At 33.4% G+C, this 13364-nt stretch overlaps 2 protein-coding genes across 3 annotated transcripts in view; one reads left to right on the plus strand and one right to left on the minus strand.

Moving 5' to 3' along the window:
* The first annotated feature begins 564 nt into the window (after nt 1–564).
* The window catches only part of LOC123869994, a 34288-nt gene continuing 21488 nt past the window's right edge, over nt 565–13364 (plus strand). For both annotated transcript variants that reach the window (XM_045913139.1, XM_045913140.1), the window contains exons 1-2: nt 565–1637; nt 2062–2117. In XM_045913139.1, coding sequence (XP_045769095.1) covers nt 683–1637; nt 2062–2117 — 1011 coding nt within the window. In that variant the 5' untranslated portion in view covers nt 565–682. The remainder of the gene's footprint in view (nt 1638–2061; nt 2118–13364) is intronic.
* LOC123869997 (protein takeout-like) lies at nt 6445–10088 on the minus strand. Its single transcript, XM_045913144.1, has 5 exons — nt 9799–10088; nt 8072–8294; nt 7864–7988; nt 7120–7272; nt 6445–6656 (listed from the first exon to the last, which is right to left on the minus strand). Exons 1-5 carry the CDS (start codon nt 9869–9871, stop codon nt 6505–6507), a joined length of 726 nt encoding a protein of 241 aa, XP_045769100.1. The 5' UTR covers nt 9872–10088; the 3' UTR covers nt 6445–6504.

The following is a 13364-nucleotide window of genomic DNA, read 5'->3' on the forward strand; positions in this document are numbered from 1 at the left end:
CATACAAACGTAGTTTGGTTCTCATTTGGAATATAAGCAATCAAACTCAACGAACTAAGAACTCGTAAGAGCCCAGACCTTCATTATTACTTTATAAAAGCTGTAGTCATGAAAGAGTTTCCACTGGAGTTTTATAAACCTAAATCTACGCGGACGAAATTGCGCCTAGTAAAGCTATATTCAAGCAAGGCTGTACCAACCCAACAATGCATGACACAAAAGAATAAAAAAAAAATATTAACGATACTTCGCTTGAATCAGGCTTTACAGAGATTTCCAATCATACATTCGGCAACATTCGTTGTAATCGAACAATTAACATAGTTATTAACAGTTAGTTGTGGTTTCTGGCCACAGAGTAATTATTTAAATATTTAAGTACCTACCTACCTACCCATGAATTTCCGGTAAGCCGAGTGTAAGACTACCTCCAGCCATAGTGGTTACTGATTTTTTCGCATTTATCGAAAAAAATACAGTTTATGAAATAATAGATTTCATAACAGAAAACAAAAGTTCGTGTTCGATTACACTTCTCATAATCCAGTAAGTGGAGTCGGCAGACTGCTAAGTGCTACAAATCCCTTTTCCAATGCCCCGCGCCGCAGTGCTCCATCGATATTAACATTTATACGACGTGACAGTAAAATACACTACAAAATAAGAAGTTACATCCAGAATAATGTCTTTAACCCCTCTCGTTTTATCCATCTTAGTACCAAATCTAGTTTTATCGCAAACGGACAGTAACGCAGTCAGTGAAGTAAATACATTGCAGTGGAGTTCTACGGAATCAGTTTTTGCCTTGCAAATCCAACAAATCCGAACGTCGACGGCGGCGGAAGAGCCGCCCGCGGCCTCTACCGGAAACAATCTTAACGTCTTCAGTCCCGACGAAGCAAGTAACTTTCTTGAAGTACAAGAAGAAAATTTCCGCGCAATCTCGCCTTTTCATCCGATTGGAAAAACGAATGCCGGTGGAAAAATCAAAAGCGATCAAGAAGGAGGAAATAGCAAATTACTTTCATCACTTCAAGTGAATTTTCTAGATGAGAGAAAAGGTGTTTTTCAAAATACTAAAGTTAACAATTTAAAAGAACCAGAGAATTTAGTTTGGGAGAATTGCTTCGATATTGCGAATTTGAATTCAAGAGCCGACTTGGAAAATTCCGATAGTGTTGAATCCGAAAATGTAAGGACTTTCGAAAACTATGTAAACAAACGAAACTCGTTATCAATGAACGATTCTTCAGCTTTAAGGTCTTGGTTAGAGAAGTATAATATACTAAGAAATGGGCAAACGGAGCAGCCTATTATTTTTACTGACACTGCTACCATTGAGCCCGTAACATCTACAAGTGCATCGACAATACAAATTATACCAATTACGGCGAGCATACCAAACTCTTTTACAGAGTCAATGAACATTTCACTAGATTTTATCACTGAACTTGCTATAAAAGAAACCGATACAATGGATTGGCATATAGACGACGAGCAAAGTAAGATTAAATTTGGAAGTTTGCCTCAAACGCAAACATATCTGATACCAAAATTCAAACTAAATGAGGGATTTCACCCTTTCAGTTTTATGTCAAAGTTCTTTTCTGTGATATATCTCTTCGACTATCCAATTGGTGAGTCTGGCTTTTTTCTAACACTTTTAATTTTTTACCTTATTAATATTTTACTACTTAGTTACTTCAGATGACATTGCTCTTTGGCCCTGGAAGTCCATTAACGGCATTCCAGAAGCATATTAGGAAGAAGCATTAACCTTCGAGTAACGATTAACTAATTAAATTGTTTTATTTGACTTAATATGTGAAAATCTCTATCTATTTATTGTCTGGAAATGAAAGAAAATAGAGAGAGAGAGAGAAAAATGAAATATATAAGACACCATTGATGTTGTATATTCTGCGAGGCTGGAAGATATAAATATACCTAAAAGTTGTCTACTCACGAGTAATAATATTTGGAGCATACTATTTAAATGTAACTTGGGTTTGACATTATCGTAGACCAATTTTGAAATGAATAAATGAATTTATTCTTCAGGTCTTGTCAAGGATATAGTTAAAGGGAAATTCACTTTCCCTTATTCATTTTTACAGGTAATTTTTTTAATACTAACCCTATTCTATTAAGTTCTTAGAAAAATATTTTACGTAGGTATAGTAAAATCTAAAATCCTAAAATATACCTACCTAAAAAACTGCAAAAATAGTTTTTGAGTTCTCGCTAATATAAACATATGAATTTTTAAAAGCTAATTAATGTATTAAAAATAATACTACCTAGCCAAGGTTTTTTAGTTGGTAGTTAGTAATTTTTAGTTTGATGCTAAGTACTTAGAAACTTTTTTAGAAACCAATTCTCATATTTTTTGGCGATCGCTCAGCTATTTTTTTGTAGTTAAAGGCTTTTTAGAAATACAATTTGGGAAGTAGGTAGTAATTTTTATTTTATTTACCACCGCAAATGTTACTGTAAATTCTAAAAATTAACACATTAAAAATTATTTAGATAAATCTTCAAAATATATCATTCCTATTAACTAAAATAACTTCTTAATTGCCGCCTCTTATGAAACTGCTAAAGTTTTATTACGAAACTGAAATAGGAACAAAGATTTTAGTTGAAATGCTTTTAGCAATCGGGCACTCTGCCCAAAGCCACACTATTGTACACATCGCATAATGGAAAAACTAACTGGTAACAACTAACCCTTTTTATTTTTGTGAAAGACTTTGTTTTCTTAAACAAAAGGGTTTTTGTTTCTATTTACTGAAATTTTTATACCAAAAAAATTACAGAGACTTTCATTTGTTTGAAACTAAACAAAGTGGTTATATTTGAAATCATCATCATCATCATTATCAACCAACAGACGTCCACAGCTGAAGGGACCTACCTATCCTTATAGGAACTTTCACACGGCACGTTCTTGCGCCGCCAGAATCCAGCGGCTCCCTGCGACTCATTTGTTTGTCCGCCTAGTGGAAGGTTTTCTAACTCTGCGCTTCGGTGCGATGTCACCATTAGGTACAGCACCTTGACACCCCAACGTATATCGGTTTTTCGAACTATGTGCGCTGCCCATTACCACTTCAGCTTCGCAACCTGTTGAGCTACGTCAGTTACTCTGGTTTTCCTGAGGATTTCCTCATATGATCACGCAGAGAAATCCAAGCATAGGTACCTCTCCCCATCACTGACTGATTTAAAAGAGCACGAGGTTAAAACCAGCTAATTAGATAAAGTCTTTGTAGAATTCTAAATCGGGTCACGCACACGACATTACGGTATTCAAAACGTGAATCGAAGTGAAGGATTCACTGAATACATTATGTGCAAGCCTATGTTTCTTTTATGGGAGGTTTATATTCTGAACCTATTTGATGAATTTTGTAATGAAACAGCTGGAAGAAACATAATAAAATATTATTCTGAGACCAGTCTGTAGGTCTGCTAAAGGAGATCATTCTAGCTCCATACATTTTTGGGCCTTTTCTGAAAGTGCCGGCCAACGAAAAAAAATGGTACGGATCGTTAGAACTAGCCATTTGGAGTAATAGTTAATATGGCAGAAAAGTTGTAGGATTGCTCTGAACCAAGTTATACAAGGTCGAAGATTCGTCATTTTCATACATTTTATTGATTTCTAAAAGTGCTGGGAAACATAAAATAATGTTAGATATTGCTAGAACTAATGATTTGAAGCAATTGTCATTATGGCCCGAAGGCTGTGGGGCCATTATATGGCGTGTTATACAAGTTATACAAAAAATTAATATACTTTGTATAATTAATTGCAACCGATTTTATGATTTTGTTACTGTTCTGATTGTTTTATACGAATTTGAATACACGTACAATTATTTTGACTCCCACGAAGTGCTGGATCAGCTGCAATGTGGACAAAATTCGTTTATACATACCTGGATTGTATGCGGCCTTGTAATACTACGTGATCTCATCCAGCCATTTCCCAAACTTCTGCCACTAGGATATCTCCGGCGAGCTTTGTGATGAATGCACCATTTGGTTATAAGTACTGTTCACCATAGTAACTACGGGCTTACTTCAGTCGATAGCTGCCCAAAGCAACCTGCCTCAATTCTTCTGTGAATCTAGGAAAGTCATTGAACGGAGGATGTTGGCTTCCATAGCCTGGAAATGAGCTCTCCTTCTATTATAATTACATATTGTTTATGATATCAAGTTCTGCTGAACTGTTTTGCTCACTGGCCGTTCATGGATTACGTCAAGAAAATCACGTGCATGCACGTTGTTGTCTATCAGAACATGATAGCCGTTCAGCAATGCTGACAAAATCCTGAAATAATCAATCATGTTACTTAATGTCCGGTTACAAATCCTGAATAACCCTTAGTAAACAAAAATCTCTTCCAAAGCGGTCGTTAATCATTTACATTATCCAGCAGCAAATGGTAAAAAGTCTAGATTTATTGGCTTAGTCAGTAGTTAGCTGGGTTTTACTGATGTTTTGTTACTGGCATTTGTGCCACATAACCGCACATCTCAAGAAAGAAAGATTACCTCAAGATTGTTTATGGTATCTCTAAAACCATGGACTAAGATAAAAATCCAGTAAAAATCTTCTATATCATTTAAGGTATCATTTAAAATCTAGGCATTGTAAGTTGCTGCAGCGTGTAAATTATTGTTCCATCGCAACAAATATAAAGGCTTTTAGTGGTTTCGGAACTTGTGGTTAGAGTATGATTTTCACTGAAAAAAGTAATTAGTGCTTTTCTGAAGATATATGTACATGCCCGTATCTGTCTGTACATGCCCTTTATAGATAGCCTTTCTTTCTTGAGGCATGCGGTTATGTGACACAAATTCTAGAAACAAAACATTTAAATGAAACCCAGCTAATTACTGACCAAACCAATAAATCTAAGCTTGTTACCATTTGCCGCTGGATGGTGAAGGTGATGAACAATTGCTTTGAAAGAGATTTTCGTTTGCAGTTTAGCAGAACTTGTTATCACACACAATAACAAGAAGAAGAGCTCATTTCCAGGCTATGGAAGCCGACATCCTCCATTCAATGACTTTTCTAGATTCACAGAAGAATCGACGCAGGTTGCTTTGGGCAGCTATCGACTGAAGCAAGCCCGTAGTTACTATGGTGAACAGTACTTATAATTAAATGGTGCATTCATCACAAAGCTCGCCGGAGATATCCCAGTGGCAGAAGTTTGGGAGATGGCTGGATGAGATCACCTAGTATTACAAGGCCGCATACAATCCAGGTATGTATAAACGAATTTTGTCCACATTGCAGCTGATCCAGCACTTCGTGGGAGTCAAAATAATTGTACGTGTATTCAAATTCGTATAAAACAATCAGAACAGTAACAAAATCATAAAATCGGTTGCAATTAATTATACAAAGTATATTAATTTTTAGTATAACTTGTATAACACGCCATATAATGGCCCCACAGCCTTCGGGTCATAATGACAATTGCTTCAAATCATTAGTTCTAGCAATATCTAACATTATTTTATGTTTACCAGCACTTTTAGATATCAATAAAATGTATGAAAATGACGAATCTTCGACCTTGTATAACTTGGTTCAGAGCAATCCTACAACTTTTCTGCCATATTAACTATTACTCCAAATGGCTAGTTCTAACGATCCGTACCATTTTTTTTCGTTGGCCGGCACTTTCAGAAAAGGCCCAAAAATAATGATCTCCTTTGTAATATGAAAATGTTACACCAAGTTTGCTGCACGTCCATACAAAAATGACAGGTTAACAGCAATGCACATTACTGCAAGTTTTTATTTAACTTGCCGTGTTAGCAGAGAGAATTAGAGTGAGGGAACTCTCGGTTTGATCCTGAATCAACAATATGTCAAATATTAGTCTATGGTAACGTATAATCAAAGAAAAATTGGACTACTTTAGGGCTACCCTCGTCAAAATCTAGTAACATTTGGCATCCGTCAGTGACTCCGAAGCTTCGATGTGTGTTAGAAGTTCCTTTACTGTCATTAACTGGGGGTTAGGGTGTGCAGGTCAAATCTTACTACAAGGTCAAATGCAAACTGTCAAAAAGGTCAAAAAGGTACAAAACTTGCAAAAGTTGACTTGCTAGTCAAAGTCGAAATCAAAGCCACCTATTTAAAAAAGATAACTCATAATTTGTTGAATATTATATACTAAAATAATTTAGGCAATGGTTTTACGCAAATAATTGTCCTTTTTGATAAAAAAATTATGAACTTTTGATATACGGCTAAAATCGGTGTACTGAAAACAAAGAGAGGATACTCAAAGAATCCCAAAATAAATGTAAAGCTTAATTTAAGTTGTTATCAGGAAAGACGTCGCGTCTCGATGTATGACACTCTACCAGTCTGCGTTGCGCCTAAGGTTTAATAAATTTATCAAAAACACTACTCTATAATATTTTTATTAACTACTAATAATACTAATTCTTTTCTATTAATCTAAATCATGCAACATATAGCTCGTCTCTGGGTATGGCGCGGAAGAACTTCTTTATGACGTTGAATACAATTCGAACGATCGTATCTGTGATTGGTTTTCCGAACTCATCCAGCACTTGTTTCCAGTTTTCATTCAGGAAAGTTAAAACTGTTTCACCTGTAAAAAACAATGATTTAATTTGAAAAACCTAAATCATCCAATGAAGAATAATTTGATTGGAAAACATTAATAAAATTATAGACACTAAAAAAAAGTAGGCCAACTTTAACAAACAGACTTCAAACAAACAACAAAGAATCAATTTCGCTGTATATGACATTTCTCAAACTTTATTAGCCAAAATATTTTTTAAAGAACCGTTATTACAAATCACTGGTTAGCTCTCGAAACTGCTTCGTTAGTGCAGTGGATATTCAACATTTATTTTTATGGGTATTATAAAATGAATGAACTAACCATATTATTGCCACATTAACTTGATTTTATAATGCTTGTGATAATTTGTATTAACTGACAATGAATTTAAAATAAAGGCTTGATTTATTTTCTTAATCACAAATTAAGGATTAAGTATTGGTTGTTTTTAAATTATTAGCATTAGGTAATTAAATATTCTTACTTAGTTCAGGGTTTCCTTTGAAGAGGTTCGTAAATTGAAAACTAACTTTATCGTCATAGCTGTATGACACTTTGTAGTCTTTTATCTCTCGGTATATCACTCCATCGTGTGTTCTGTCTTCGAACCTGATTTTACAGGAAAATGCAACGTTCGCTGAAAAAAAATACCAACATTCTTAGTCTATTAAGGAGATGAACAAAATTGGGCCTGACATCATTTTTACTTAATACAGTTTTTAAAATTATAGTTTGAACTTGAATAGAAACTTGATTTCATTTTATTCCAGCTTATTTGAAATACAATTGCATAATCTCTTCTCATCAATCCATAATCTTTTTTTTCACATTTTACATAAAATCTGCAATCTTAAAATATTAATTTAAAAAATCTGACCTGCCCAGTTATTAACTTTCAAACAAAATATTAAGCATTTTAAACAACACAAAATAAGCAATGCTCCATCTTTGTACAATACGGACCGAAGGCTGTGTGGAAATTCAAATTTTCGAATGACATTTTCAAAAAATATTATAAAATTTCAGTTTTTCTATCAGATTCCTCAATTCCTCAATCAATCAATAGAATTACATACAGAACGACATTGGCAAAAAATAAAGAAGATAGTAGACGCAGCATATGAAATGAATAATATTATTCAAATTCAAATTCAAAATGTTTTTATTCAATTAAACTTCACTGTTTCATATTAAAAAATCAAATGAGATGTTAACGCTTAACACTTACGAGTTTTTATTCTGGCATCTCCTTCTCCATTTATAGCGAAAATGAGAACTCTACCAGTGGCTTTGTACTTTCCTTTCAAGGATAAATTACACCGTAAGTTGAGTTGAGCTTCAAGGCCCTCATACCTGAAAATATATTTTTAATTAAATTCTTGCTCTATTTTTTTTATTATTTTATGATAATTAAACTCGTCTAAAAAAATACTCACTTGACATGTTCCACAATGCATTTTCTAAAGCCCTTGATTATTCCATCATTAAATTCAATTTTGAGACCTCCAGGAAGGTCCAATTGCACTGGATCGCCATATAAAGGGTCAGTAGAGTTTATACCTAGGCTCTGAATGCCTTTTACGAAGTGTGGAATTGTTTCTTGAATATTTCTCTTGAGACATTCTGACTTAAGTCCTGGGCAAGGTTTTATGTAGTCCGCTATGAAACAAAAAAGGTCAATTAACACATTAAATAAAAGTAAATCAAATACTTAGTTTTGTTTATTATCTTGGTTATATGATTGTACAGGTAGATACAGGTGAGATTGCAGTTAAAGGCTAACTTGTATGTGAATAAAAATAAAAAATAAATATCTAGTCTGCATGACTGTCAGAATTTGCTTTATCAAAACAACTAAAGTTACAACACTTACTAGACAAATCCTGTTTTTTGACCTCGATTTTTTCCACGGCCAGGGTCTACAAGTAGGTATTTTAAGTCCAGATATTATGAATTATACTATTTTAAAATCTATTTATAATCTCGCGCTGGACAAAAACAGCAAACGAATAGTTTATAGATCGTTGATTAGAACTAAGAAAAATAATTTAACTACCGTTATGTACTCATTTAGTATTTTAACAAAGAAACATTTATTGAAATCAGCAATTAAACCACCACTAACGTTACACACACTAAAAAGTAAAGTAGGATTATGAATATCTAAGAAACTCCTATAAGGGGTTTTCCTCTTAACTCTATCCTTTTAAGGTACCCTAAAAATCATACTTAGTACATTATCTGTACGCAATTAATATCCAATTTGAAATTATTATTACTGTGAAAAGTTAAGAAAACATTCAAATCTAACGTCAAAGTTTTGATGCCTCATTAATGCCATTCCACGCCCGTGTCAAAAACGTTACAACGTACTTTTGGTACTTTTGGGACATTTTTCTCATAACGTGACCTGAATTCCCAAAATATATCTAAAGTTATTTGGAGATGTCATGTCAAAAAATTAAAGTGGTAAGACAAATAATATGCACTATTTGCATGTAGGTACTATAAGACGAGTGTAAATTAAAAATTTATAACACCCCCAACAAGTGAAGGTTACAGTAACTAGAAAAGAGCTGATAACTTTCAAACGACTGAACCGATTTTCTTGGATTATAGCTAAGAACAATCTCGATCAAGCCACCTTTCAACCAAAAAAAAAACTAAATTAAAATCGATTCATTAGTTTAGGAGCTAGTATACCACCGACAAATACACAGATACACATGTCAAACTTTTTGGGTCGGGGGTTAAAAACTAATTTTAACCGTCTATGTTAGATAATTATAAAATCTGCGGTTTTTTTTTTCACTCAAGAGATTATCGAAAAATTAGAACTAATGATGTTATTATTAGTAAAATAATCTAAATACATTAAGACATTATCAATATAATTTACATCTATACCTACAAGTAATAGTAGGTACCTGGTAGGCAATATTAGCATTTAAACAGCTATCGTGAGTGATTTCCATTAAAAATATAGATGATCCCGGCTAAAAGGACCCCGGATAGGTTAAAACTAGTCGGTATTCCGTCAACTAACCACTTGAGTACAGCCGGAATTATCTAAATTTATAATAGCAGGCTATATTCAAAACTTTTGGCGTAATATTGATAAATGTGAAAAATTAAATATGTACGAGTACATAATATTACTTACGCGCCAATCTTGAAGAACTTTCGTAAAATAAAACAACGAAAACTATTAAAGAAACACCCTTATATCTAAACATTTTTGTCACAAAATGTATTATTTTAAACTTGAAAACAGTACTTAATAAATGAGTTCAAGAGACGATTGTTTTAATCCACTTCCTATTGCACACTGCAGCGAAACTAGATATCTTGATTTTATAAATTAAACGTCCTTTGTGCTATATGTGAATATATCAATGTAAGGAGCTTTGACAGTGCCTCAAATATTTATAGGTATTCGTATAGAGATTAGCAGTGTGTGTGTGACTTGGTTAAAGCTCTAAAGTGAGTTACATCGTTTAAAAAATGTGATGAATAGTAATTTTTGTGATGATTTTTTTCAGTAACGTCAAGAGACACCTAATGTTTCCTTTAAATTTTTAAACAGTAATTTAACCTTAAAATTTTCAAATTCAAATTCAAATTCAAAATATTTTTATTCAATTAGACTTTTACAAGTTCTTTTGAATCGTCAAAAGCATCTACCACTGGTTCGGAATGCCTTTCCTACCGAGAAGAACCAGCAAGAAACTCGGCGGTTGCTCTTTTCAAAGATTTGATATACAATATTATGCCATGTATAAAAGCAAAAACAAAAAAAAAAGTTTTTAAGTAAACAACGTTTGGGTTCAGTAAAAACGTTTATATAAATGCAGTAACTACTATTTATTATTGCGTCGGTTTCGTAAAAAGTAAATATTATCATTCTTTCCATCCACTTTCCGGTTTATCACAAAGTTTCCGATGTAAAAAGTCACTTTGAATTTCTGTATTACCAACAATGTCGGAAGATCAAGTTTTGTGAACCAACTTTTTCAAAAAAAAAAATCATCCTATTATTCAATGCATGACTACTTAACCGTAGTTAAAGTTCGTTGGTGTTTGTAATTCTACTTAATGACGTATTTTAAATTTTAAAAGCACTCAAAATCTAAATATTGATAAAATGAAAACGTAAAAGTATTTAACTTAAAGTATTTAAAAACTTTACTTTACTTTTACTATACTGACTGACTGAATGATTGAGCTAAGTACCAACGCACAGCTCAAACTACTGAATGAATTAGGCTGGGCATGCAGATAGCTATTACACAAAAGATTTTTGAAAATTCAAACCCTAAGGGGTAAATATGGGTTTGAAATTTGTGTAGTCCACACGGACGAAGTCAAGGGTATAAAAATGATAGATAGTAATAGAGTTTCAAAAGTGCATGTTGATCGTAAAATCAGATGAACAATAATTCAACAATGATCAATGAATTTCACTGCATAAGTAATGGCATAATTTACGAATGAAACATTATCTTGTATCCCTAGCAAATAATTTACTTGGACAATTTATATGTTTACGTAAAAGCTAGTATAACTTTTCATGTTATGGTACCTACTTATAACGTAAGCTTACGGTTTAGCTAACGACATATCATGAAAATTGAGGTAGAAGATTTAGTTTGTCATCGTCATTTGATATATCCATATTATAAATCTGGCAGAATATTATTCTCAAGATCTCAATATTAATGGCGTAGTTAATTATTTATTTAGACAGTTTATAATTTTATGTTGACGTAAAAAATGCCTGCTTGAATCGTAAAAAATCGTCAACAATAGCGCATTTTTATTAGATACGTGTTTTTCTAAGTAAGAAACCTACCAAAATACCTACCTATTTTTTGTAACTAAAATATTTTATAGGGAGGTTATCGTGACGTCCAAACATTTTATTTCTCCTTTTATAGATAGTTTTATAAGCATTGCCTATCAAGAGTTTCATAATCTAAATTATCTATGTTTGATAGGTATATAGAATTAATAAAATAACTAGACAAGTGTAAATTAAAAATTTTCAACACCCCCGACAAATCATTTTCAAATAAATAATTATGTATATCTAGGCAACGTCCATCTTGACAACTTGGCATTTGCCAATTGACACTTGAATATTATGAACCTAAGGGTTATCTAACCTTCTTTTCTACAAGAAAACTAGAAAATAGCTGATAGCTTTTAAACGGCTGAACCAATTTTTTTGGATTATAGCTAAGAACACTCTCGATCAAGCCACCTTTCAAACAAAAAAAAAGTAAATTAAAATCGGTTCATTCGTTTAGGCGCTACGATGCCACAGACAGATACACAGATACACAGATACACAGATACACAGACACACAGATACACACGTCAAACTTATAACACCCCTCTTTTTGGGTCGGGGGTTAAAAATAAACATCAATGTGTTGCGTGTAACCTTTATCATGCGTTCTTTTACCTTTAAGTTTGATATAATCTCAAAATAAACGTAAAAACCAGTAATATCGTGGCATACATTTCCATGAAAGAGGGGAGAACGAGAATGTAGAATGTCAAGGAGACGGGTAATAAGGAAGACTGAGAGAGTCTGAATGGCAAGGTTAAAAGGGCTTATCTTTGTCTTGATTCTGAGCATCCCGTTTACAGTCATCTACAAATTGCATTAAAGTTGCTTACTCGAATTACCACCCTAGTGCTGAAGTCTTGTAGTAAGTAGGCCCCGAGTTCAATACCTCTCTGTTTCTTAATATTGACCAGTCCTGTCTGGTTTTTAGGTGACTTTGGTAACCACCAATAACAAGTGTAAATTAAAAATTTAAAACACCCCCGACAAGTGAAGGTTACAGTAACTAGAAAAGAGCTGATAACTTTCAAACGGCTGAACCGATTTTCTTGGATTATAGCTAAGAACACTCTCGATCAAGCCACCTTTCAAACAAAAAAAAACTAAATTAAAATCGGTTAATTAGTTTAGGCGCTACAGTGCCACAGACAGATACACAGATACACAGACACACAGATACACAGACACACAGATACACAGATACACACGTCAAACTTATAACACCCCTCTTTTTGGGTCGGGGGTTAAAAAGAAAAGAAGGTAGCAGAAGTATTCATAATCTCCATAAAACTTTGCCTTTATTGACAGACTAACAGCTGATACCTACCCGCGAAATATTCCGTGTGGATTTATGTTTTGAATAGTCTCTCTAATTCTGGGGATTTTATAATTTTCCCGAATAAAAAGTCTGAAATCCCAGACAAATGGAAATTATTTAATATTTTGACAATGCATAAGACACTATTTCTTGAATTTAGTTTAGTTTTAGATATATTTTACTACAAATTATAGAATAATAGGCGTAATACGTCTGTATAAAGAAGCGGGTAAGAGACGGTGAAAAGGTAACAGACAACTCGGTTAAAAGATTTTCTCATGAAACAGTCATGAAATAATTCGGTTAAGGCCTTAATAAAACCCTCCCAAAGTCAATTCCTGGGTATGGCCATGTCTGTAGGTATTTACCTACTTGAATTTAGTTTTGACGTACCTACCAGAATCGGCGCCGACGGGGTGTTAGCACTCATCACTTATTAAGTTATTACGGAGTCCAGTTTCAGGAAGTTCGGGAAGCGATCCTTTTAAAACGTCAGTGTCGATGTACGGATTATTATCTTTGTTTAAAATTCTTGGTTGAAGATTTTTGGGATGCCAAT

Source organism: Maniola jurtina, chromosome 12, assembly GCF_905333055.1.
Source record: "Maniola jurtina chromosome 12, ilManJurt1.1, whole genome shotgun sequence".
Lineage (NCBI taxonomy): Eukaryota > Metazoa > Arthropoda > Insecta > Lepidoptera > Nymphalidae > Maniola > Maniola jurtina.